The 27,645-nt window shown below is 37.9% G+C and overlaps 1 protein-coding gene across 12 annotated transcripts in view; it reads left to right on the top strand.

Moving 5' to 3' along the window:
• SUPT3H (SPT3 homolog, SAGA and STAGA complex component) overlaps positions 1 to 27,645 on the top strand; it is a 255,490-nt gene that overhangs the window by 172,659 nt on the left and 55,186 nt on the right. For all 12 annotated transcript variants that reach the window (XM_064411674.1, XM_064411673.1, XM_064411669.1 and 9 more), the window contains 2 exons: positions 498 to 634; positions 26,549 to 26,624. In XM_064411674.1, coding sequence (XP_064267744.1) covers positions 498 to 634; positions 26,549 to 26,624 — 213 coding nt within the window. The remainder of the gene's footprint in view (positions 1 to 497; positions 635 to 26,548; positions 26,625 to 27,645) is intronic.

Below are 27,645 nucleotides of genomic sequence, written 5' to 3'. Positions count from 1 at the left end.
ACAACAGAGATCATCTTGTCAGCATTATCCAGGTTTTACTGCAGAGAGCAATGATCCATCACCTTTGGAATTGCATCTTAGTGGTCATGTTAGAGTTTGCTTGAGGCTGTAGGTAATGAGGATGTTCTGCATGTGTTCAGGGAAGAACATTTCCTCAATATATTTTGCTCTGTGAACATAAGTTCTTTCTAGCAAAGAGGGGCTGTGGATTGTCCACTGTGGATTCTTTGGTGAGAAGTAATGATATACGGCAGCAGATTAATTTTCTGTAGATTATGAAAAACTACTTGGTTATACTAAAAATACTAAAGATTATGTTCTGCTCTTACTGGAGCAGAGCAGTGTCATCACCTTGTTCAGGTAGCACAGCTTGTGTGAGGGGCACAATAAGAACAGGCCTTTGCTGCTCAGCGCTGGTTCTAAATCGTGTCACTCTGAGTGATGTTTGGAGAAGACAAATAGGTTAAGTTTGTTGTTCTTTGCTTGTCTTTCTGAAGACAAATTCAACAGCAATAACACCAACAAGCGGCAGAAGCTGGCCCAGGACTTCCTCAACTCCATTGACCAGACCGGAGAGCTCTTGGCCATGTTTGAAGATGATGAGATTGACGATGTCAAGCAGGAGCGCATGGAGGTAATTCTTTCCCTTTTTGATACCCAGCAGAGAAACTGTGAAACATTTAATACATCATGCTGGTCTGATGCCTTTTTCATGCTGCATATTAAATCATTGTTACATGTTTTTTCTTTTGCCCAGATGGTCTGAAGAAATCCTATTTCCATATTTTTCCTATTCTTTCAAATGTTTCTTGATATCTAGGTGCACATGCTGAGATGGAAGATTACAGAATGGTAGTTATGGATCTTTCTGTCTGCTGCGTATTTGTATTTCTTTCCTGTAGAAAGAAAATTCTATTTATAAAAATTCCATGCACATTTTTCACAACAGTATTTTCCTTTCTTATTATTTATCTTCTTAGCAAATTGTTTCAATACCATTTGAGGACTCTTCATATGACACAGCTTACACATTAAATGAAAATATTCTGTGCAAACACGCTTGAGTATAAACTCTTCTCTCCATCCTTTTGAGTCCTATTTTCTGTATTATGTAGTTATAAAAAATTTTATCTGCAGTAAAAAGTGCAGTGCTACATGACCTCCACAAAGCTAGGTAGGACTGAGAAGCAGTGTAGCTGTGTTAGCATGGAAGTGTGTGGTTTTGACTAATTTTCTGTGGGTGGGCAGGACTACTCTGTTTTTTTGGTGATCTGGTCCACAATGAATGCAGGGAAGAGTCCTTCATCCTGCTTCATGCTCAGTTGCTCAATTCTTCCTCATGTTTTCTGTAGGCAACTGGATGTCAAGGGCAAAATTGTGCTGGGAGCACACTCACAATTCCAGAGGAGTATTTGAGCCAATTTCCATCCATTTTCAGACATCAACATAGTGGCCAGGAGTGTTGGAAATTTGATATTTGCATAGTGATTTCTATATCTTTTCAGTGCTGGAAGCTGGGGGTTTTGGTTTGAGTTCCCTTTCAATGCTGAGATGGCTTATATTTTGGTAATATTTTTGTATTTAATATTTGGCTATTAGGGCTTCATTTCCCTTTCAAGATTTCATGGAAAATTATAAGAAATAATGGAATTTTTATCCTGTGCTAGGATTCTACTTTCTTTGTTCTTAATGGAGCCTCTTTTCAGAGCTCTGGCATTTCCAGTCTGCTTTCTGCTCCTTTCTGCCCTGCAATGGGAAGAAATCAAAACATAATGAAGAACCACTTCTCTGTAAGAACTTGGTTAGGAACAAGTCCCATTTCCTCCCAGCTGAGAATCTGTGTCATTGAACAGTTGTATCCAACCACTGTTTGTATTTTGGAAACTGATGGTTTCTCTTCTTTAACCTCTTACTTATTTATTTATGCAAAATGTTGTGTTTTGCATAAAGACAGGGAAATCCTTTGAGCTTGTACACACAGAAATAGATAACAGCACTCTTCTGAATGAATGGGTTATGTGCTTGACTTTGCACTGTCTTCTGTTCTTCCAGTATAGTATTTTTCAGGTCTAAAGAACTTCTCAAGTTGATAAAAGTATGAAGTTCTCTGTTGTAGACAATGTCCAGTCTGAATCTCTGTTTGTCTGTCAAGGAATGTGTGTCTGTAATCAAATACTTGCCTTTCATCTGACTGTATGTTTTGGGTTTTATCACTACACTGTAATACATGAATTGTAGTATGTATGTGTATTAAATATAAAAAGTAATTCTTCTCTCTGTTGCTTGACTCCATTACATTTTGTGAACTCTCAACCTGTTTCTATGTTAAAAAAGAAAAAGAAAATCAAGGTCTTATTTTAGAATATATTGATGAATTATATACAAGTATTAAGCCAGTACTATCTATTTGCTTTCTTATTAGTCTTTAAATCTAATGACAAAGCATGAAAGACTGTTTGAAACATGCTACTCAAAATGTTTAATGTATTTTTGGCTTTGTTTTGTTTGGGATTTTCTTGTCACTTTGAGGTGAGTGGAAAGGAAGCAAAGATAGTAGGAAATGTGATCCATTGCTAAAGGAAGAGTTAGTGAATGGGCTAATCTCCTGTATCACATTTTCTTTCTTCAGTAGATTGTTTAATCCACACTAAATTCTGGAGGAAATCCAATAGATAATTTAACAGGGTTTTTTAAGGAATTAGTGTACTTAAATCATGAACTTCAATCTAAGGGCAGTGTTCCTTTTAGGTATCAATTACCTCAGAAATGTGTGGTTATCTTGGTTTGGACAACCGTAAATGATTTCAGTTCCACTTTGCCTTGGGCCAAAATCATGCTAAGCTGTCCAGAGTAGATGATAAACATATATTTCTGATGTCATTATGGGCTAAACAGGATATGATTGTTTAGCAGTATGGTTTCAGTTATGATACAAAATGCAAATATTGTTTATACTCATTCCTTCTAAAGCATTTCATAAAATTAGGGCTAAGCCTTTATGTTGGTGCCTGCAGTGCTGTGAGGTCCTTTCCATATCTGTACCACAGAGGAGTCAGGAAAGCTCTGAGCCACTTTGGGACATTACTAAAGGAGAACAAACAATTCTACACTTCTTTGACTGAAATACAGCCACCAGCACTGTCATATTAAAAGCAAAGGACACTCATATAGGATTGTATATAGAATTTACTGATGTATTCGATGATTTTAATTTGAAGCAAAGGGAATGTCTCTGGAACAGTAATACCAGCAATGTGCAAAGGGACATTGATCCAAGGTGGAATACTCTTAAAATACTCTTTCTACAGGGCAGAAATTAAGAACAGATTTCACACTACTTTGTCATAACACATGATTATTTTATCAATACATTGTGATAAAATGACTTTTTATAAAAACTGCAATAATAGCATTAAGTAGAGGCAAACTGTATTGGCAGCCAACTGTATTGGCAAAATCAAAACAAAATAAAAACTGGAATAGCACCTCTGTCTCACTTTGTGGCAGTTCCTGTCCTGCTCTCCTGAGACAGCTACTGCTGCACCAGAGCTGCTCCTCACAGTAAGAACATTTATAGATGAAAAAGTGATGCCCATTCCTGGATGTAACTGAACTGTGCATGGGAAGGAGAAATGGATCATAGAACTGGTCTGCATAATGTGTGCCAGTCTCTTGAGAATAACACATGTGATAGCAATCTACCCACACTCCTTTTTTATTGCACAAGTTGGGCTGTGGAATAGCCAGAGCTGGTGGTGCTCAGGAATTCAACTTCCCTTCCTTTGCCTGTTCTGTGGCAGAATCCACAGTAACTGACACCTTGCAAGAAGATGGCCATTTGGCTTTTCTCTGTCTCTTAAAAATCATTTAGAGAGAAGAGGTAGTATTCCTGTGGGATGTGGCTGAATTGGTGGGGCAAAAAGGCCCCTGTTCATTTAAAATCTTTGAATGTTTCCTTATTTTGCAGTTTGAGTGGACTTGGAGTTTTAGGTGCTTTTGTCCTTATGTTGCTCCTCTGAATCTCTCAGGTTCCTGACCATAGTTAAACCAACTGCAGGTTTGGCTGTAATTTTGTGAATGGTAACTTCAGTTCTGCTGCTTTTTTTTCTGTGAGAACCACTATCACATTCTTCATGTCATGTCATTAAATCAACTGTAGTTATTTAAAAACTTCAGTCAACGTCACTGCAAAGCTGACATCTCTCTTATTCTGTAAATACCCATTTTTTATCATTTGTTTTATAGCTTTAATTCTCTCTCCCCCCACCCAAAAAAAAAGTCTTCCCATCAGAAGTCTGGACTGACACACAAAAGAATTCATAGAGCATCATGCTGTGAGTGCTCTGTTTCACTTCTGTTCCCATAGGATTAGGGGAAACACCATTCATCTGTCACTCTGACTGCTAGTTTAAGGATACATTTCCAACACTCACATGTTATATGGCAATAATTCAGTTGCAGTAGCTACCATAATGCTTTCATAGTACATTGCAAGTTTGAATAAACAGTGGAGGGAAAATAACTTCCCTACAAGAATAGACTATCTTAAAGCAGGCTTGAAGCCAGCAAAATGGTAAAAACTAAGTTAAATCCCTACTTTCTGATTCTGTTGCAGGGGGTTTGGAGCTAGATGATCTTTAAGGTTCCTTTCAACACAAACTATCTTATGATTCTATGATTTAAGGTCTACTGTCCTATGAATTGCTGAATTGATATTTAAATATCAATTCAATTGCTGAATTGATATTTAAAAACTGCAGATACTTATTTTTCATTCTAGGAGGCTCATTGTAGATGTCATTTTTTTTGGTGCTGCTCACCAGTATTCTTGTCTTAGTGGGAAATCTCTAAAGCTCAGAGCAATGCAATGGGCTCTGTGCATAAGATGGTGAATGGCATTAAAGTGTGGGCAGAATATATAGTGTTTAACATTTTTTTAATTACTCCTGTTTAAGTTTGTCTTTTTTGAGACAGACTTAATTTGTATTTGCACAAGACCCCTGAACACACCAGATTGCATCTTGAGGTACAGGGAATTGTGCTCTGGGAGTTTACTCTGTTTCAGTCTTAGAAATATGTTGGACTTACAGTAAATTATTAAACTACACAGTGACCAAGAAGATTCCTTCCTGCTGGAGTATCATCATCAGCTTTTGAGTGATCACATTTTGACCTGAGCCAGGCCATGTTGTCCCAAACAGTGTCCAACTCTGACGTCCTCAACACAGGAAAACAAGGAGCTGTTGGAGCAGGTCCAGAGGAGACCATGAAGATGCTCAGAGGGTTGGAGCACTTTTCCTGTGGAGCCAGGCTGGGAGAGCTGGGGGTGTCCAGCCTGGAGAAGGCTCCAGGAAGACCTTTGAGCCTCTTCCAGAGCCTGAAGGGGCTTCAGGAAAGCTGGAGAGGGACTTGTGGAGTGCCAGGACAAGGGAAATGGCTTTAAACTAAAGGAGGGTTGATTTAGTTTAGACATAAGGAAGAAGCCTTTTACAATGAGGGTGTGAGACACTGGCACAGGTTGCCCAGAACCATTCAGTGTGAGGTTGGAAGAGATTCTGAACAATCTGATCTGGTGGAAAATATCCCTTTTCTCTGCTGGCCAGAGGGACTAGGTGGCCATTAAAGATCTCTTCCAACCCCAACCATTCTATGACTGTAAACTCCTGGGAGGCAGCAGAGGCCAGGAGCTCTCCCCACCACATGGTTTGGATGTGACCACTCTCCTAGGAGAGCGTTAGCATGGACAGAGGTTGCTCTGTGGTGATTGCCCTTGGACACAGGGCATGGACTTGGGATCTTTTAATGGAGAGAGTGAAAATTGGAGGGCGTAAATCAGAAGTAAATGACTGTGAGCTCTTCTTTTTGGTGTTGAAGTTCTCAAATTCATTGTACGAATTTGGAAAAGATGTACAGAGAAAATAAGAAGGAAGTGATTTAGGAAGAACTCTGAAACCTTTTAGTACCACTGTGCTCATTGCACCAGCCAAAATTATGCCAGTGAAAGTGCTGGAGAGGGGGAGTCATTACTCTTTAGGGAGAATCTGATTTAAAGCTCATATGAAAACTAGGGACAGCACACACTTAATAGAAACTGCATGCTGGAAGACAAACTAAGAAGTTTTCTTTTACTAAGCATCAATTCTCAGTGCATATCTCTTTTGCTCTCCAATTTTGATACTACACCTATTTTTCTTTTCAAAGAATTATTTTTTACTTCCTTGCTGAAATCAGATTGATGTTGACAGAGTCTATATTTTGGGACAGAATCTTTGGATTTAGTTGAGTGCTGGCTTCTCTTATCTCACAATATTGTGTCCAAATCAAATAAATTGTTGCTTTTTAGAATCACAGTTTATTGACCTTAAACCTTCTTTGATTTTAACAGCTACACCTCAGGAAATAATGCATCCTTAGGTAAGATTTGATAGTGTAATGCCTATGGTTTTTTTGTGGTATTCTTTACCAAACATTGTCAAATATGGGCAAAGGGATGCCAGTGGCAGGACAGAAGGACATAACATTAAATCCTTTAAATCTTACGGGTTTTTTGGACTAAATAATTGCAGCCCTAAATGCAAACCAGTAGCATCCTCACCTGTGAGTTCTGGCCAAGTAAGAGCAGAAAAGGATTTATAATGGCTAAATAACCTGCTCAAAGAGGAGTGGGAAAGTTCCTGCCCAAGGACACGAGAGTCCTGGTACAGTGAGGAAAGCAAGACCAGGATCTCATTTTCCCATTCCCTTAAGCTGTTTTGAGAGCTCTGTTCATCACTTCCACAAGTTGGGCTGAATTTCACTTAGTGGTACCTGCCTAAAAATTTAAACATTCCAGAAACTTAGGCTGGCTTCTGTACTCAGAAATGAGAGGGAAACAATCCAGGGGCAAGTTAATTTCTTAGATCAAAGGTAGACATTTTTTTTTCCCAATTTTTATTCCTAGAAACATCTAAGTTACATTAAAGTGTACTTCATCAGATGTTAAGAAAAGTACTTCCAGTGCCTCCAGGATGATTCTCATTAGAGACTCAAGATCTTTGTGTGCTGTGGGACCTTGATATAAAAAAAACAACCTGTAATGATGATATGAAATAGACTTTAGGGTCACACCGGCTCCCTATAAACTGTCTACTGGTTTGGCTTTACAGAAATGCCAAGATTAAAAAGAACATAGATGAAACATCAATCAACAAAACCCACTTATTTTTTTTCGGTAGGCAATGGGGTTGGCTGTTTTTTCTTTTCAATACTGCAAAATGGAAGTTAGGAATGCAAATATAGAAGGAATTAATTCCACTGCATCAGTCCACCTAGTGTTTCCAGATGAGTGCAAAGCACAACTGGTAGCTACTCAACTCTAAATTTGCTGGTTTGGCATGAAATTATCTGTAAGCATTATTTGGTATAAAAATAAGCCTGGTGGTATTAATGGTTTCTCTGATTACACATTGCTTGGGAATGTCTGGGATAGTGGGAAAGCACTGTTTCTCTTGGGTAGTGATTGAATTGGTTAAAAGTAAACAGAAAATAAACAGGAACAGTTTTGCATTATTATCTATATGGCTGTAAATGTTGTGTCATTATCTTTGGAATGGGAAAAAGCCCTTGAGTGGAAAAGATTACTTGTCACAGCCAGTATCAATCAGATTTTTACACTGCTAAATCTAACATTATTGGCTTTTTCTCACATTGGGGTTGCTTGCTATGGTTACATAGAGTGGCCTGTTTGTTTGGATCTTCAGTCATGGGGTTTTTGAGCATTTTAATGAATGTTGCTCATACTGCAAATCTAGGCAGCTTTGCTGGAGGGAAAGGTGTTACTTGCTTTTCTGTCTTTTAGTTCTTTGAGTATTTTTTGCCACTGCTTGCTTTCTCTGAGGAAGAGGAAGATCCGGGGCTGTTGTAGTTTTGACACCCAAATGGCTCTGTCTCAAATTTTGGAAGGAAACTTTATATATATATTATTTACATCTGTGATTAAATGTAGACACACATGCTTATAAACAGTATTTCTGTGGAGCATTTGATTAGAAGCCAAATACAAGACTAACAAAACATTCTCCTTCTGAGTGTATTTTAACATGTTTAATATGTTGCTTAGCTCTACTAATCACCCTGTATTGGTACTCACAACAGAGTTATTTTTTATGTAAACTTTGGAGAATTGGGAGCAAGGATTGATGCTGAAGTCTGACATTGGTTGCATTGGTAGGAGGTTATTAAAACTCTTGTAATTTAAAGTAATTAAATTTGTGCTAATAGCGATTTGTATTTTTGAAGTTATTTAGAGGTGCAATAATGCAAATCTTGTCTACAAGACAGGCTGATACTTTAGGGTGGAAGTTATTTTTTCAGATCTTTGAACTTTTATGTAGCAAATTGCTGTCTTTAAGTTCCACTAAGTCTAATATTGAGGTGCTTTCTAAATGAAGAGGAAACAACAACTGTTTATTTCTTATGTTAAGATGTTGATCAGGTTTACACTGTGAATAGTTCTGTCCTGTCAAGTTTTTCAGAAGGAACTCGTCACTTGCATAAAACCATTTTTAAGATGTTTTGCACAGGATTCAGAAAACTCAAAAACCCATGGAGTTTTAACACAAGTTAATACGAATTTCAAACACAGTATTATTCTGTAAGCTTTCTACTTCTTATTTGTTGCAAGGAAGAGATTTTCTGACACTGTTGTGAATAGTGAGACTGAAATCTCAGCACAGAGACCCTGTATTTTTGGCAGAAATCTTCACAACCACTTGCTTCTCTCACTCACATCTGGAAAACTCCATAGGCAGGAGCACCTTGGGTTGTCAGCCACTGAGACGCTGTGTGACCAAGCTCCAGGACACCCCTGAATTTCTCTTTCCTTCCATTTAAAGTTTCAAATCACAAAAATCTTTATCTGGAAGAAAATAATACCTTCTAATATATGAAGACAATAGAGGAAGGCTCTCTATAGCATGAAATAGAGGGGGGGTTGAGGGTGTTCTTCTGTTTCAACTGGTGCAGAAAAGAAGGGTCTGAGGTGTAACAGGCAAGGTCCAGGATTTAACAAAGGGAGGAGAACACTCACAAGCCAATATTAAGGAAAGGAATTTTTTCTTCTTCATCCGTAGGAGGCTGATGCAAGACCCTTGGCTCAAGGTTGTGCCAGGCTCATTCATCTGAAGGTTAATTTATCCGCTATTTCTAGACATCACAGGTAGAGCAGAGAAGCCCTTTTCCCTTTCCTTACCCTGTATATCCACTAAGGGATTAGCACTGTCTTCCCCAGTATTAAACTCCAGCCAGGAACTAAAACCGGCTTTGAATCAGGCCCATGGGTTTACCCTGCAAATACCTCCCACAAAATGACTGAGAATCCTTTTCTTTCTAACTGGAATTTGCCCTCTAACAGCAGACTGAGCAAACTGTGTGTCATCAGAGCCTCTCCAGCCAGTCTGCAGCACACAGACAGCATAGAGGAGCATTGGAAGTAGTTTTCAGGCTGCACTCCAGCTAAATATAGCCAAAATGAGCTCAGATCTATTGACTTGCACCATTTAAAGCAGAGGGAGAAATCTATAGAGGGTTATTGAATACAGAGATGTTGCATTTGGTTAAAGAAGTGCTTGAGCTACAGATCATTGGGTGCTGTATGACTGTTGAAGAAATAATTATCATAAGCTAGTTTTGTAGTTATACTGATTATACCTTGCTGCTGTCAGAACCTGGGAAAAACAGAGATTTGTCTGTCTCTCCTTTTGTATATTTAATTATTCTTTTTCTGCTTTTAATTTTGGTTTGGCATTTTAGTTTTTTGTTTTTCCATCTGACCACAGGATTAGCCAGGACTAGTGCAGTTTTTCTCATTGGAAATAAAGAGGTCAGTTTTCTGGTTCCTGGGCTACGTTGTCCATAGTATTTGATTTCATTCACATAGGATTTTGTGAATGTTACTATTTCATTGAAGTCAGAGAGGATTTCATGAACTGCAGGCATTTAAGCAAAAAATTGAGAATCACTTGATTCACTTAATAGTCTCTATCTCCATATTGTCATCTTCCTCTCAGTGAATTCCAGACCAAAATCCAGCATTTCCAAAGGTTTGGTTACCTATTATCCAGTTACTATGGTCAAATGTTGTCATTTTTTGTTCACATTTGCAAAGCCACAAGCAGCCAAACTTTCCCACCTATATTCACACTGAAATTCAGTTATCGTGGAAAGTCAAAGGATCTATTGCTACAGTGAAGGTCATTAAGGTAATCCAATAGTAAACACATTGTTTCCTAGGGAGTGAGAAATACCAGCATTTTTTTGTTTTAAAACTCATTCTGTTAGGACTTGTAACTACAAGCTGCTCTTTTAACATGACAGGCTATCCCTAAGATAGGAATCCCATGGCAGATTTTTTCATAGGGAATGTGATTTTAGTACTGAGAGTAAGAATAAGAACACAAGTTCAATGAAAATTACAAGGTATGCAGGTTAATGTGATTTTACTTTCATCACTTTTCTATATAAATTAACAGGAAGGAACTAAAGTGAGCTCGGGGCATTTCAGAACCAGAGCAGTTCCCTCCCCTTGCACTGCATTTTCTTGAAGCATAAACTGACAGAGGCAAGATTAAGATTACATAAGTGGAAGAAAACTCTTTACTGTGAGGGTGGTGAGACACTGGCACAGGTTGCCCAGGGAAGTCATCCCTATCCCTGGAAGTGTCCACAGCCAGGTTGCATGGGGCCCTGAGCATGTGGGAAGGTGTCCCTGCCCATGGCAGGGAGTTGGAACCAGGGATCTTTAAGGTCCTTTTCAATGCAAACTATTCTGTGATTCTGTGATTCTCTTTATGCATTCAACTCAGACATGATTAGCTGCTGGATCTTATAAACTAAATAAAAGCAGTAATTCATTGCATGGCAAATAAATACTGAGTCACGATCCAGAGCAGTCAAATGTGTGGAAAGCAGGCCTGGCATTCACAAGGACCTTGTTGACAGGCTGGAGAAATAGGCTGACACGAAGGTCAGCAATAGTAAATGTGGATGCTGTAACCCCATACAAGGGTGCAGCGTGTGGGGCAGCCACGTGCTGGGCTGTGCCAGCAGAGGTTGCCAGCAGGTCAGGGGAAACAATGATTGCCCCTGATCTGGCACTTGTGGGACCACATTTGGAATCTGTGGCCTATTTTGTGCTCCCAAGTACAAGAAGGACTTTGAAATACTGAAGCAGAGGATCACCAAGAAATAGAGGGGGTGCATATGATGAATGACTGAGAAACTTGCTCAGCCTGAAAAAGAGGAGGCAAAAGGGAAATTTCATTGCTGTTTCCAACTAATGCAGGAGGAGATGGAGCCAGACTGTGTGTGGATGTGCATGGTAAAGGACAGAATTTGAATGGATACCTAACAGGAGAAAAGCAGTCCTGATCAAAGATTGGAACTGGTTAGCCAGAGAGGATGAGAAAGTCTCCATCTTTGGAGATATCTCAAACTTGGCTGATCGAGGTGCTGAACCACTTGATCTAATTGGTCCTTTTTTGAGCAGAGTCAAACTAGAGATCTCTGGAAGATCCAAAACTTTTCTGGATTAAATTATTCTACCATCCTGTGATCCTGCACTGAAGTTTCCCATTTCAGATATTAAAATGGCTGGTGGGGTGGAAATAGAAGAGCTTTTATAAAGCAAATAGATGACAAACCATCTCAGATTTCTAAGAACTGTTTAAAAATCTAGGTAGCATATAATTGGACTTTCCAGTTTCTGCACTTTCTGTAATCTGTAGCTGCTGGTATTTCCTGGAATAGATGTTTTATGTACATAAGGAACAGGGTTTTCTGTCTTTCATTTTGTCTCGGTCGCTGTGGTTTATTTTATCTATAGTGTTGCTTGCTGTATTCTTCCGTAAGAATATGATCTGGCTGCTGTGCAAAATTGCACTTGGGGAGAACTTCACACATCTGCTGCAGCAAAGGAACCAGCAGCAGCAAGATTTAAGCTTCCTAAGTGTCTGTTGAAATCGTAAAATACAATTAAGCTCTGCGTGTTGTAAAATGGGAGATGCATCCACTCCCAATCCACCAGAAAAAGGATCCACAACATTCCTGCAGAACACCACGGGTAATATGCTGCCATAGTTTATTCTCTTGATCCAAGGCAGCATGATTCCATTTGGGTCTTTAGCCCCTCAAACTTTTAATTTCGTCTTCTCTAGTCTTCCTTTCTGCTCTCCCATCTTTGTAAAAATTGAGGATACCTAGTCAGGTATATGCTTTCATTAAATGGGTCAGAAAAAAATCTTTTAATTCAGATAATCAGGAAAAACAGTAGCAGATCTCACTTACATAAACGAAGTGCATGGAGTGCATATGCAGAGTTTATTCTTACAGACATTCTTGTAATCAGCATTTGTGCCTTTTAATAATCTGGGATTTGCATTAAAATAACTTTAAAACATGACAGAAATTAGACATTGCTCCCTCTTTACCTTGACAAAGTACATCTACAACTTGACCTAAATTTTCATGGAGGACAAGACCATAATATACTGACACTAGCAAAAATACTGATTTTGGATAGAGAGGAAATTTTAGATAATATTTCATTTGAATTCAGTAAGATCTTGTTGAAGTAGGGGGCCACAGTTGAATGTGTGAGTTTATATGTTCAGAGGTATCTCTTTTAACTTTTTTATGCAGGCAGTGACAGGCTTTTGGAATTTCTTTGGCATTCGGAAGAACACAGGATCTTCTTTGGTGTCTGTATCATGTATGCATACAAAAAAATACACTGATGCATGTATTTTATTCTCAGATAATTCCTTAACATCTTTTCCACGCTCTGCTTTTGAGTGGCACATGTGAGAGGCAGGGACAGGGACTCCTGGTAGCAGTGTTTAAGTGCTGTTGAAACTTTGCCTCCGGCACTTCGGAAGCAATCATTAAGTTTGGGTTTCCATTTGATCAAACAAAAGAAGGACGGGTAGTCTCTGTCAGGGGGCTGGATTTTATTTCCCAAGGCTAACAGCCATTTCCAGGACTTTGTCAGACCTACTGAGAGTTTTTTCTCCCCCATTGTCAGATGGTATTATTTAAAATCAGTTCATCCACTTGTGTGGGATCCATATCCTATATCATACAGCGACTCTGACAAGAAGATGCTTTTACTGGGGGTGTTATTCAAAGCACTGTTGATTTTCTCAGGCTGCAGACATCTGCAGAAAAAGCTTGTAGAACATCCAGCATCTGGTATCGAGCCCTCACTCCTTACACAGACCATATCAAACAGTCTGGAAACGGAACACGTTCCCTACATCCGCTTGGAAATAACTTTTTTTGGTGTTTATTGTAGATGTATTAGCTGTCAGCTCGTATCATCAGCCAATTATTTTATATCTGAAAATTGTAATGGCATCCTCAGATGTACTAAAGTCAGGCAGATTTCCAGCTACTAATCACACCCTTCTTAAAAGGGGAGTTAACTCTTGACATACCTCAAGGTTGGAGATCTGATTTCTGCTTCCAGAATTTAGAGGAATGCATTGGTGAGATGGCTCTTGTGCCTTGCCAGCCTTGGTACCCTGAGCTGTATTTTAAAGAAGGAGAGAAAAATGCTGCAGAGACACTGGCATCTTTGAGAAATGCTAAATTTGACTCAAAGAAAGTCAGAAAAGTCCAGAAAACCTGAGAAATTCAAGATACCACCACTGAAGAGTAATTTTTCTCCAGGCTGTGTGATGGTATGAGAGTCTACAGCAACTTCTAACAGCGCAGTCAAGTAATTGATGCCAGACCGTGGCTGTTCATGTTGCTACACCTTTTATTCTAAATACACTTCAACTTTCCAAGCTGTGCCGTGGAATCTTGGTATTAAAGATACTGTTCTTTGCATCCTAATGGTGTTTAATTTTTTATTGTAATATTTTGAACTGAAAATGTTTTTTGCATTTTTCTGAGTAGGGCTATGTTGCTATTTAATTTTTTTTTTTTTCATAGATCTTTGATTCACTTTGGAACCTCTCCACCGCCCTAAAACTGCCTAATGTTCCATTTCAGTTAGCCTAGATATCCAGGAAAAATCTAAATAGATGTCAGAAATCCCGAGAAATTTGAACAGGTTTTGACATTCCAAAAATGAAATAATTTTCGTTTTTACATTAAATTTACAAAGCTTTCAGTGACCATCAATAGGAATATCAGTCTTCACTGTGGCATATATTTAATATTTATATAGCTGATTTTAAACAGGAATTGAAGCTGAGGCTTTTTTTTAAGGAGGAATTCTTGCAAAGTTCTTGAATTCAAAGCTTTCTACCTTTAAAAAACCAACTGCAGCATAAAAGTAGAAGCAAAAAATTAAAAAAAGAAGAATTCTTTCTATATGGTATCTCTTTTCCCCTTCTGGAATTGACTAAATATTTTACATGCTGAATTGAAAGGTGCTAACTCCTTTGGAAGAGATTCTTTTCACTGTAAGCAATTTTAAGAATGTGTACAGGGAATTGTGTCCTGATGTTTATTTCTTTTTACAGAGTGATTGAATGAATATTATATTCAAGAGCCATTATAATTGCAGCATAAAAAATTGTGTATCAGACACTGCAAATTAGGAAGATGAAAAATAAAATTCCCCAAATTTGCTTTTTAAAAAATTTTCTGACAGTCTGAATACTCTTTATGTCACTTTTAATTGACGATTAGAAATACAACAGTGACTTCTCTGTTATGATGGGGCTCAGAGGGGCTGTGCTGATTTAGAAAAACTGAAAATCCCAGCAGTTAGTTTAATAGTTCACAATTAAATTTGCAAATCGGGTTTCATTTAAATGAATTATTTTAAAGTGATGTAAATTTATGTAATTCTACAGTGTGCAACTACACTGAAGACTGGTGTTGTTGCTCTGAATTTTATAATATTATGGCAATTTTAAAATGTTTCAAGATATTTTCTAATTATGTATGTGCCTCCAAATGAAGTACATTTAGGCAAAGCTTTTTCTTAACTTATGGAGTCATAGATAGAATAAATGAAAGGAATAGAATAAACTGTAGAATCATAAATAAATATTTTTAAATACTCTTAGTAAATCAGAATATTCTACCTGAAATTTCATAATTATAGTTGTGATGCACTGGTAAAAGTTATTTTTGTGGGTATGTGCAGCTAATATGAATTCATATTTAGAAAAAGGAAAGTGCAGTAGTTTTATATTTAGACAGTACATCAAAATCCTTACTTTTGGAACTAAAACTAGCATCCCATAGCCAGCTCTATTTATTAATTAGTGCTACATTATTGAGTGTAGTTGAGAATTTCAGAGGTCATTGGCTTTCTGATACTTTCTGAGTGATATAAAGATCTCTCTTCAATGAATGAAGTCTTGTTGCAAACTAAAGGATGTTTAAAATAATCACACACATCTATGGAACAGTAGAAGTCTGCTGTAAGGTTGAGCTGAGGTGGTGTTAACATTAGCTCATTATATCAATATTTGTAAGATTCAGATTCTCCAGGGTTGTTTCTTTGGAAAGCTACATATATTCATTATCAGTTTAAACCATCAGCACAAGAACTGCCTTTGTCTTGGAAATATAAATAAAAACTTGTCAGTAGAAGATGAGGACTCTTTCCCACCTTACAAGTGAAGGGAGCTTGTAACAAAGGCTGCAGAAGGCTGAAATTTCAGCTGAAAGTATTACTTTCATGGCATGTCCAATACTAAAAAACGTTAAAATATTTCACAAAAATGTTATTTCTAATGTAACATTGGTTTAAATTCTATATTACTTAAGCAAATATTTAAATATTATATTAGTTTTTCTGCATACTTGACATGAATATAATTCTACCTTCCTGCCAAGTATGTCAAAACCCAAATTCACTTCCATTTGCCAGGGTAAATGTTTATTTTGTTTTCCCACATAATGTGCTCTTTAAAGTGTCACCAGGATACCAAATCTGATGGCTTTTTAATAGAGACATGGCGGGGGTTTTTTGCTTTCATTAGGAAACAGGATAAACTATCAGTGAAGCTGATGGTAATGAACCCATATACAGTAGATGCTCTTTGCTCTCCTTCCCCTCATCTCAGCACTTAAAAAAAAAGAAATTTGCATCAAAACGATTGTCATGGTACCTAATTTTTAATAAATGCATGAAGGGTCTATAGTAGGAAGTGGTGCTGGGAGGGCAGAGCAAGAGACCAGGATATGCAGAACCATTTTTTCTCTCAAAGGTGAGCTGGGATGCCTCAGTGAGGCTCCCCAAACAACTTTTTGGTTTGTTTTGCTATGAAATGGGTGAGATTATTTAAGAGATAATTCATGGAGAGATCACTTTTAAGAAACTGTTTGCTACTTTACTATTTGTATTACATAATGTTACCCTATGCTTGCGTAGTTTCTCACCAGTCATTGAGTTTGACTTTCATCCTCCAGTCTTAGCCAAACTAAAAAAACCTGTGTTCGTGAATTAAAATCTTGAATTTTCTGCTTTTGAATAATATATTAGTAAAGTTTCTTTGAAAAGCTTCAGTTCTGCTTCTGATGCAAAATGGAATGTAACTGGTTTAAGTATTGTTGTGAAAGTTCCATGCTTTTTTTTTTTTTACTTTTTCTTTGTTTTCTTCCAAAGAAGGGAATGGGAATACTTAACAAGAGAACTCCTCTTATTGGAGGTGGGGATTGTTTTGAATTAATCTTTGGATGGTGGGGATTGTTTTGAATTAATGAGAGCATATGTTTCTTTGGTTTTATGTAAACGCTTAATAATTTTGTGGTATATTTATCAATGTGCATGGTATAGGAGACTAACTAAGGAGATTGTTCCAAATTAGTCAAATTAGCTGATGGTTTAAATTAGCTTAATTCCAAATGCTAAATCATGTTGTTAAAGCCCAGAATCTTCAAGTTTTTCTTTTTCCTCTCTAACATTAGAAACAGAAAAGAGAAAGTAGGGTGAAAAAAAGAAGCATTTGCCAATTAAACAAACTGCCATTGCGAAAATGATCTCATTATGATTCTATTTCTCATGTATGTAGTGGAGATAATTCTCATAAGGCTACTATGAAGACAAATTTGTATTTAAAGAAATTAAGAAACAATAACAGCAGCATAACATTTTCTGCGTCGTTAACTAAATAATAATATTAAATATTTCAATTAACTTCTGACAAAGCAAATATTCACGTCTGGTCAATTCTGTTCTGTTTTGGGAAGGGAGTCTCAATTTAAAGTCAAAAGAGCACAATGCTTTTGTTCAAAGCCTGTCACTTCAGACAGCAATTTTTAGTGTCTCCTTTCCTTACTCTTCATACCTGGCTCGTTGTGAGGTTTGGTTGTGCTTTTTTTCTCCCCCAGCCTGTGCGAGCTGGGAATACACAGCTGTGGTGCACCATGGCATCACCACCACCACACACAAGCTTTGTGCCACTTCATGATCTATTCAAATAAAACGTCATCTTTGAAATGAGCCTTAAACGTTATTAATTCAGCCTTCATTTGCACTCAGCCGTGCTTGGATGTCAAATTAGTAGCAGAACCCAGGAAGGAGTTCTGAATTTTGAGTCTGGTTTTCTTTTAGGTCGGGAAGTGTGGACTGTTCAAAAGGCTGTTCAAAGCACAGCCAATTTCAGCCAGTAGAGCTGAGACATCTCTGTGTTATAAATTGCTTTGAGAAATCACAGAATCACAAAGATCTTCCATTTCCAACCCCCTGCCATGACAAGTATACCTTACATTATCCCAGGTTGCTCCAAGCCCCATCCAGCCTGGCCACTTCCAGGGATGGGGCAGCCACAGCTTCTCTGGACAGCCTATACCAGTGCCTCACCACTCTCACAGGGAAGAATTCCATCCTAATATCCCATCTAACTCTTAACTCTGGCAGTGGGAAGCCATTTCTCCTTGTCCTGTCCCTCCATCCCTTGTCCCAAATCCTTCTCCAGCTCTCTTAGAGCCCCTTTAGACTCTGGAAGAGGCTCTAAGTCCTCCCTGGAGCCTTCTCCAGGCTGGACACTCCCCACTCTCCCAGCCTGGCTCCATAGGAGATGTGCTTCAGGCCTCTGAGCATCTTCATGTCCTCCTCTGGAACTGTTCCAGAAAGTCCACATCCTCCTTTTATTGGAGACATGCACATCTCAAGCAATTCCTCCTGGTCACTGTTTTTCTAAGGGAAGCATTTCCCCTTTAGCTCAGTGTATGACTCACATATTCCCTGAATTTCATGATGTGATTTTTATCTGGAGTTCCATGTCTTGCAATTATCAAATTAGAAAGGCTTTTCCAAAAGACTAAAGCCCCAACCACAGAATTCAAGTCAGTGGTGTAAATACCACAAGTTGAGAAATGTCTCCATGTTTCTGGTGTTAAGGAAGCAATACATTTTGGAGTACCACTCTGTATTGTTCTCTGGTTATAGCAGACTCTACCACACAAAATAAATGTGAGTAATTTGCATTCTCCAGTCATATGCCAAGGAGGGAACATCTATGAGTATTTAGTACCATGTGTTTTAGGTTTAATTAATTAATTTTTATGATTTTCTCTCAGACATTCATGAATACACTTACACAATTTCATCATAAAAGTTGATAGATTTGGACTTGTCATGGAAAATGGCTGAGCTAAACTGTTTACTCATATATTCTAGGTGCAACCTTAAATTGGGGGAGGTATTTGTAGGGTGACACCCTACAGATATTGATGTTAATTGAAGTTTTGCAGGGGACACTACAGAATCAGGACTTCACCTCTAAACTGTAAGACCCAATCTTGATTTCACAAGTGGATTTCTGTACTGCACACCAAATTACTTAAAAATATAGCAAAAACTTTGTGTCTTTTTAATTTGTGTGTGTGTTTTGCCATTGTCTTGGAAAGTAGTCTTTAAAAAAAAAAAGTTTTTAAGAAGCAACCTAACTCAAAAAAACCCTCATTAATTATAAACCTTTTTCAGTCTCTTACTGAAAGAGCATCACCTGCCAAGCATACCTGCATGTATATGCCTGTAGCATTATATGGCTTGTGAATCTCTTGCACAAGAATAATTACAATTATTCTTGTGCAGAATGACAAAAGAAAGGCACTGTGAGAACTGGCTGTTCAACTGGGAATGAATACAAGACAAGTCTGTTGTATTAAGACCAAGGGAAAAGACAGAATTAGAATTATTAAAAATAAGAGGATTCAAAAGAATATGTATTTTTTATGTGATCTGATACTTACTCTGCTTTCTGCCAGTCAGAATTTTCCTTAATCTTCTTATGATCCTCTTTTTAAAGTGAAGTTTCAGGAGGACATTTCACAGTCTCTGTCAACAGACCTGATTAACAGAATTAATCTTACAGGACAATGAATTTCATCACAAAAGTTTCTTACTAGTATGTACCTTGGCTTCACTTCCTTTTCAACTTGTGTAAGAACAATTTTCTTGAAGACTTCCTTTGATTTCTCATTTAACATGAGTGAAACTATCAGAAGTCTTTTTAGAACCATGTCTTGGTGGTGGCTATTAACAGGGCAGAGTTTTGCCATGCATTTTTTTTTTAAAATTAGGTTTATTCTTTTATTTGCATTTACCAGTTAAAGCCAGTGAATGAGAGAGGGCTGGTCCCACGCTGTTCCCAAACTTCCCTACTGCTCAGTTTACAGACTTTACTGAATGTGTTTCTCAACAAGTCTTGGCTCTACACTGAGTAATTCTGGCCATGTTGTAGCTGGTTGAATAGATAGAATATGTTTGGGAATTGAGTTTCACTTAAGCTGGATATGTCTAGGATTGATTTCCAGGTTAACTTGGGGCTGAAACAATCCCCTTCACCTCCTGCTATTCCATTTGGATCAGTAGGAGGAGGACTGGATCCCACATCTCTCTCCCACACCCAGGATGGTGAGGAAGTGTGCGAGGTGTGTTTTGCCTTTATTTTGCCCTATAAACAGCCTTGGGGCAAAAACTACTCCTTGAGTTTCTGGCCACAAGTCCAAACAGTGTGTCAGCTAAAAGAAATATTTAAAAACTAGAATGTGATAGCTGATTTTGACTGCCACTAAGAGAAAAAAATTAAAGCTCAAGATGCAAACGAGGCTGCTTTGCTGTCTGTGTCTCCCACGCCTTGCAGTGATCCCTGTTTTGGTGACTGCAAGATTTACTGGTGAGGTGCTAAAGCTGTTTCTATGAACCTCGTTCATGAATGGATACAGAGTCAGGGTAAGGTTTCAGATGAATGCTATCCAGAAGATATAAAGGTATCCTCACATTAACATGGTATGTAAAGTTTTTGATGTACAGCCAATTGGAAACCACAGGAAAGTGCTACAATGTCCTCAACCAGAAAAGTGAGGGAAGTTAGTAGTCTTGATATATTAATATATCAATATATCCCACATAACTTTTTTCATTTGGTAGGATAGTTTATCCAAAATTATTTTATGTTTTTTGGAAAGCACTGACAGAAGATAGCCATAAATTTAACACATAGTTTTACAAAATTCATGATGATGCATATTATAGAAGAAAAAATCTTTTCCTGTAGAAATCAAAGGTATTCCATGAAATGGAAATGTTTTGTTTCCAGGTTCCTGCCCCACATTTCAGACTATCAGTAATAAATTTAGACAAGGAATTTGGATATGATATGGAACTGGTTCAAATAAATTCTGTATGTGTAGATTTTGTATATGTTCAAGGGCAAAGTATTACAGGGCCAGTAAGTCCCTATCAGGAGGTCAGTTTTAGTTATTCCTTAAGCAATGAGATCATGACTGCTGGGAATTAATCCATTCATTTTGTTATTGTCTGTGCAATTTCATTTGCTTGGTTTGTTCATAATTCCCTTGAAAATTTTACATAATCTTAAATAGACCTGCCAGCTCCCTTCCCCCTACTTATCTGCACATACTTTGCTGGATTACATGTTCCATAGTTCCAGGGAGATGAATGGAGTTAACTTTCAGCTGGGCACAAAGCTGCCCTTGTTTTTCTTGAATTGCTTGGAGATCAGAGCAGGAACTGAATTTACTGAGTCATTCTTTACTCTTGGCCCTTGCTTGGCCCTGAAATGGAAGTTGTTTCCCTGTTGGTGCTGGTGGTGCTCACCCCTCACTCATCAGAGGAGGATTTAATTTGGCTTTGTGAGGATGCTTGAGCTGTGCAGAGTAGACCCAGTCCAGCATCCCTTGAGCTCCATTGCTGATGGCCACAGCTGATGAACTTCAGACAAATTCAGAGATGTCATTCATTTGACATTTTAAACACTGAGTTCAGGGTGAACTTACTCACTGAAAGTGTTTAATGTTTTTTTTTGCAATAAAAGGACTCTAGATGACTAATTAGGTCTTCAGTTCTTCAAGTGAATTCCATCTTCTGTCTCTGGACAGAAATTCTACAGGGAAGATTATAATTTTTAAGTATATTTCAATTAATATTTAATATTTAATAATTCACCCTTTTCATCTTGTCATTTACAGTTGTAGATCCTTAAAATCTCTATAATATTTGAGATTTTTAAGCTTTTAAAGTATTAAACTCTGTTTATTGTAGGGAATTGTAATAATAATACTGTAGAGAAAAAAGCAAAGCTATTTTTACTGTGAAAATACATTAAAATTAAAATCAGCTTGGTTTACCAGAAAAAGATCTCATCTTTTCTTCTAATATTGTGAACATTGTTCTAATCACATTAGCACTCAAAGCCTTTATTTAATCAAAGGCCCTAATTTTGCTATGCAGATTTGTTCAGCTTAATGGCTGCTATAGAATATATGGTATGTTCTGTAAGAGGTGGATAAAAAAACCCCCTGTATGTGTGTACTTTATAACCAAATCAAGTATTACATTACAAAACCTATTGATCTTTCCCCGAATTACATTTTTATTTTCTGCATTTCTTCTGAGTAAGTTTAGACTTCAAAAGTTACCAATTCAAGGGATTCTCAGAACAGTAAATACCTTTTTTCCTGTGTAACCAAAGCCTTCAGATAGTGATAATCCTCAGATAATGTCAAAATTCAGAAGAATGAAAATGTGTTTTCAGCATATTTTGTAAATACTTCAATACTGAGCTACCTTGTGCTTGATTTCTTGGGCTTTTGGGGTTTTTTTGGTTTGGTTTGGTTTGGTTTGGTTTGGTTTTTTTTTGTGTTTGGTGGGGTTTTTTGGTTGGTTTGTTTTTTTGTTTGGTTTTTTTTTGTTGTTTTTTTTTTTTTAATATAAGTTATTTTTCACAGAATCACAGAAGGTTTGGGTTGGAAGAGGCCTTAAAATATCATCTCATTCCAACCCCCTGCCATGGCCAGGGTCCTCTTCCCAGGCTGTTCAACCTGGCCTTGGACTCTTCCAGGAATGAGGGAGCCGTGGCTTCTCTGGGCCTGGGCCTCCCCACCCTCACAGGGAAGAATTCCTTCCCAATATCCCTGTGTCAGTGTGAACCATTCCCCCTTGTCCTATGACTCCATTCCTTGTCCCACATCCCTTTCCAGCTCTCTTGGAGCCCCTTTGGGCACTGGAGGGGGCCTTAAGGTCTCCCTGGGTCCTTTTCCAGGCTGAACACCCCCAGCTCTCCCAGCCTGGCTCCATAGGAAAGGTGCTCCAGCCCTTGGAGCATCTCCATTGCCCTACAACAGTTCGGGCCTTGACCACCCTGCAGTTTTTGTCCTCCCACCCCAGAGCTGTCAGGCACAGCACACAGTGCTCTGTTATTCTCTAGTCTAAATAAAAAATAAATTATTTAGCATTCTGTCAGTAGTATCAGCCCTTGCAGGGCAGCTTTGGTTTTTCCTGGGGTAGCGCCTGGCTGCTTTGAAACCATGATAGGCCCACAGCGAGAGTTCTTGAGCAGAGAGAATGAGGGAATCACTCTACAAGATGAGAATGTGAGGGTTTGGGAAGCCAGCACCTTTATCCCAACACTGTTGCCAAGCACTGGGCTGTCCAGCCATGCCACATACGTTTTTCAAATGTTCCAGCTTAGCAGCTCCTGGGCACAATTCCTCCAAACACAGAGCAGTCGGTGAGCAAGTTAACGCTTGGCCTCCTGCCTTCTTCCCCCCAGACAAAGAGCTTTGTATGTCAAGTGTGAAAGCTTCAAAACGGAATAAAAATAAGATTATTTTTCATCCTGGATGGTAGGTGACAACGTGCAACTCTTTACCTTTTTCTTTCCTTTCCCTTTTTAGTTCTTTATGCTGAAAGAAAGATATAATGCACCACATTTTTGGAAGACTAAGCAGACGTTTACTGTGCCAGGTCCTATCTACTGCATCCTTCAGCATGTTCCAAGGAAAGCATGCAAAGTATTTTAACTCTGCTGTACAGCACATAACTCAGCTTCTTAACTGCTTAGAGTGACTAGTACTACTAGAAAGGGAGTAAAAACGATCTATTTTTAATTCTTTTGATAAACCAGTTGAGCAGTGTCATTGCTGCCATTTGTTGTATCTGCTTCATTTTTCAAAGCAGGGATGATACAGAAGAAAAAAGAATACTGCTTGTGGTATTGAGAAGTGAAGAGAAAAAAGATGTTGTCTTTGGGTTGGTGTTTCCTTAAAGATGACCCAGCTGTGCCACTCATCTGTTCATTTCTGCCGCATTTGATGGTTATTTATAGACTATTCTAAAACTGGGAGGACTGAAGGAATGTCTGTCTTTATCCTTCAAACTGTGAGGTTCCATGCCATCATGTGAGGGTTCTTTTGTTAAAGTGAATTAGGAAAAAAAGTAAAGTCCAGTTATTTATGACAAACACTATTTTATTTGGTGGTGGCTTAGAGCATCACACTGGAATCCACCTTTAAGAAAGAATTATTTTAAAGAGAGAATTGAAGGAAGAAAAGAATTCTGTTTAACATATATGTAAGTAATTTTGCTAAATAAAAATATTTGTACAGAGAGAAATCAATTGAAAGTATTTATTTAGTATATAAGAACAATATTAAATCCAGTGTTTAGACAACTACTGCATATAATTTGTTGAGAGAAATTAAGTCCCTGTTGGAAAAATCCCTCAGCAGCACCTTTCTTTTAATAAACCTTTGAGGTTTTTCACTTATAAAGAAACTTGTAATGCTTATAATGAAACCTGTAGCCTTTGACAGTCTGCTGTTTCAGAGCTTTGTGGTCTACTTGCTGAGAGTAGCCATTGCTGAATCATTTAATTTAACATTACTGCTTTTGGGATTAATCTGGTTTTGCTGTTTCCATATTACATTATGGGATGCCTGTGAAAGTTAAAGTATCCTTGTCAAATTTCTACATGTTAGAGGTTTTTTTTATCATCTCAGGGTGGACTCTGAAGAATAATTTCTCACATTACCATGTCATATGATTTTGTTTTTCTATGCCTTCCTTGTTGTTTCAAGGGGTTTTATATCCATGGGAGGGCTGGATGTGAAGGGTAATAGCCAATGGCTTAACATATAGGTGGCAACAGGGGAAAAAAAAGGATTACAGAATTTAAACCATGTTTCAAAAAAACACAGCTTTTAAAATTATTTGAAGATACCTCTTAAATATGTGAAAAATTAAACCCCAAATTAGAGGCTTTTATAAAACATTTAGTAAAATTACATGGGGAATTCTAGGACTGCTATTTTAGGATGTATTATATGAGAAGTGTCCTATGCTATGCAGAAGTTCAGATTAGATTATCTCTGTGATGCCTTCTGTTTTCAAAAGTATAGCTGAATTAATTCAGGGGCAAAGTTACGTTCTGTAATGGATTGAAGTTATAGCATGGATTGTGAAAATTATTTTTAAAGGAATAAAAACTCAATTTAGACTTAACATCTTGTTGGAATGTATTAACTGAAAATTTTTACTAATATTAAATGGCAGCTCCTCAAAATGTAGTCAGGTTGCCAGAGCCATGCATAGGAGAAGTGGAAAATGCCTGAGTAGAACAATTTGTACCATGGTGACTAAAGGTACAAATATAGTTGAAATGATTTACTGGGGAAAAAAGGAAAGGACAATCCAGGTGTATTCCTGGTCAGTTTGTGGTTTAGTTTACAGCTAAATTTAATATGTTGACTGTGAAGCCAATCTCATAAGTGAAGGGTTGGATGGTTGTAGGAGAGTGACCTAAAAGGCATAGAATAGAGGGAGAAACTGTGAATTTGAAATGCTAATTTTATCTAATTGTTTTTTCCTCTGATTTGAGAGCTGATAAAGCCAAATGCAGGTTGTATAGCATGGACACACACACACATATATATATGTATGTATGCACACTTACCGATAGCCCTATTGTCTTCTATTAAATCAGACTGATTAAATCAGACTGTGATTTTCATTTCATCAGATGTAAAATTGTTCAGAGCATCAAAATTTGTGTCTATGTGTGTGGTTTTTCCCTTGTTTTTTGTCCTGGCTGTGAGCACACCTGTTTTGTCACTCTTTGTGGATGGTTTCTTGATCTTCATGGGCTCACAGCACGAGCACAGTCTCAGTGCCATCAGCCCCTCCTGACACCATTTTGTATCCGTAGTGATAGTTCAGGTGTGATGATTTATTAATTAAATTAATTTGGAAGACACTTATATTCCTTTCCTTGTTGTTTAAAATAATCTGCTTGATTGACAGACTGGACTAAGCTCTTTGGTTCTGACAGAGACAATCCTTCTTTATAATCTAACTACTGCTTCCTGCTTCTGATATGTGAAGCAGGAAGAATCTCTTGTGGAGACCAGATCTTTACCTTGTGAAAATCACCCCTGCTCTGTTGAAGTATACAGAAGTCAAGCACCTGTTCAGACCTGCTTCAACCATGATTCAATTACTGCATCCTGTATGTGTGATGGGGAGGGTGTGCATAGTGTTTGTGGTTTTGTAACTTGATTCTTTCGAGATTCATTCTTTTGCTTGTCACTGGACTACATGTGAAATACATTCTTAAATGCAGTAGTAAATATTTGAAGATATTTTTTCTCCCACAAGCTCTAATTCAGTCTCATTTCCTTTCTTTTCCTGAAGTGTTCAGAAGTATAAAAATTGAAGCATAAATTGAGAGTGCAAAAAAAAAAAAGAAACAGACACATGCGCCATTTTATTTTTTAATTTATTACTATGTATTTGAGGGTGGGAAGGGACACTTCAATGGCCCTCTCTGTCTGGCACATCAGTGTGATGGAATTTATTAATTTCACAATTTAGAAGCACACAAATTCAGTTCTGCTCAATGCAGAATGTGTTTGCCTTGGTCCAGGAGAACATTTTACTTTTCTGGTCATCTGTAAACACACAGGCAGAATACTCGTGTGCTTCAGTTTAAATGTGCATCTTGGTCAGGGCAGCAGTGCTCAGCACCTCTCTCCTCGCAGCCCTCACCACTGGCCTGCGTGAGCAGTGTGCAGCCAGGTTTTGAAAATAGGAATTGACACTCTCCTCTGGGAAATTTAACTCACAAGACTAATAACCCATCTGTGGTTTATATTTCTGCATCTTGACTTGTTCAATGCATGTTTAATTTGGGAGGGTTGCTTCAAGGTTGTGGCAAGGGCGCTTTGGTGCTATAATTTCTGTTGTGGAATGCAGTCTTGTTGGAATAAGGTACATTATGTACTTTTACTCTTTTGTCAGAGAGCAGAAAGACAAACACGAGCCATGGACTCGGTCCAGTATGCAGAATTCTGTGAAAGTCGGCAATTGAGTTTTTGTAAGTATTATAATGGCTTCACTATATTAAGATGTTTGATTATTATTTCATTTAATAGAGAGCACACCAGAACCTCATGTTTTTTAAAAGCGCCTTTGTTTTATCCACAGAAATAAAACTTTAAATTCTTTGTCTGTGTAACTCCTGGGAACAGTTAATTTAGCATGGTTTCAGGCCGTCAGGCAGAGTATTTTATTTGAATATTTACCAAGCGTTCTATGTGCTCAAATACTGAGCTGGTGGGGATGACTGCAAAGACAGGACTGGTGAGGAGTTAATTGATTAAAACCACACTTGCTCAAAGTCTGTCGTGGTGGTGCTAAAGTCGGCGCATGAACAAAGTTTCATGGCTGCAGGTTTTTTGGAATGCCTCTAAAATTAGAGAAGAGCAGCAAGTTTTGCTTTTATTTCCCGATCCGCAGAGACACAAAGAACTTACTAAAGAGTCTTTTCTATTTTAAGCTGTAAGCTCCTGCTGTGGAATTTATTCACCATTAGCCAAGTTCATCAGTATACGCCATTCCAACACTAATAACATGATGACAGAATTAGGGCTTTACTAGCACTGAAAACCAACTTACTAGAAGTACTTGTGGGCCACAACTATAATGAGCTGTAAATTAATGGGCTTGATCATGTAGTAAAATATCATTACAGAAGTGGTTAAGTGATGACTAAGGTTTTAGGTCAAATGTCAGAGAAAAGGAGGTGAAGGAGCCAGTAAAAATCATGACAAAACAGCACATGATCCTACAACACAGACTTGAACACAGTGGTGTCATTAAAGGAAACCTTGTCTTGTTCTTCCTTTTAAATTCAAAGGAAAAGTGACTCATTTATGGCAAATAAATGACACATTTGACATACTGTTCTCCATCAGCAAACGTCAGCACACGTACGAAAACATGTTTTGTAAGCATTTCTTTTTCTAATTCAATATGTTTTTTATGTTTAGTTATAATTTGGCATCACACATCTGTGAACCATTAGATAAATGATACTTCAGATTAGGGTGACTTCA

This window comes from Passer domesticus, chromosome 3 (assembly GCF_036417665.1).
Source record: "Passer domesticus isolate bPasDom1 chromosome 3, bPasDom1.hap1, whole genome shotgun sequence".
NCBI lineage: Eukaryota > Metazoa > Chordata > Aves > Passeriformes > Passeridae > Passer > Passer domesticus.
Note: the sequence above shows the minus strand (reverse complement) of the source record. Positions and strands in the feature narration are given on the sequence as shown.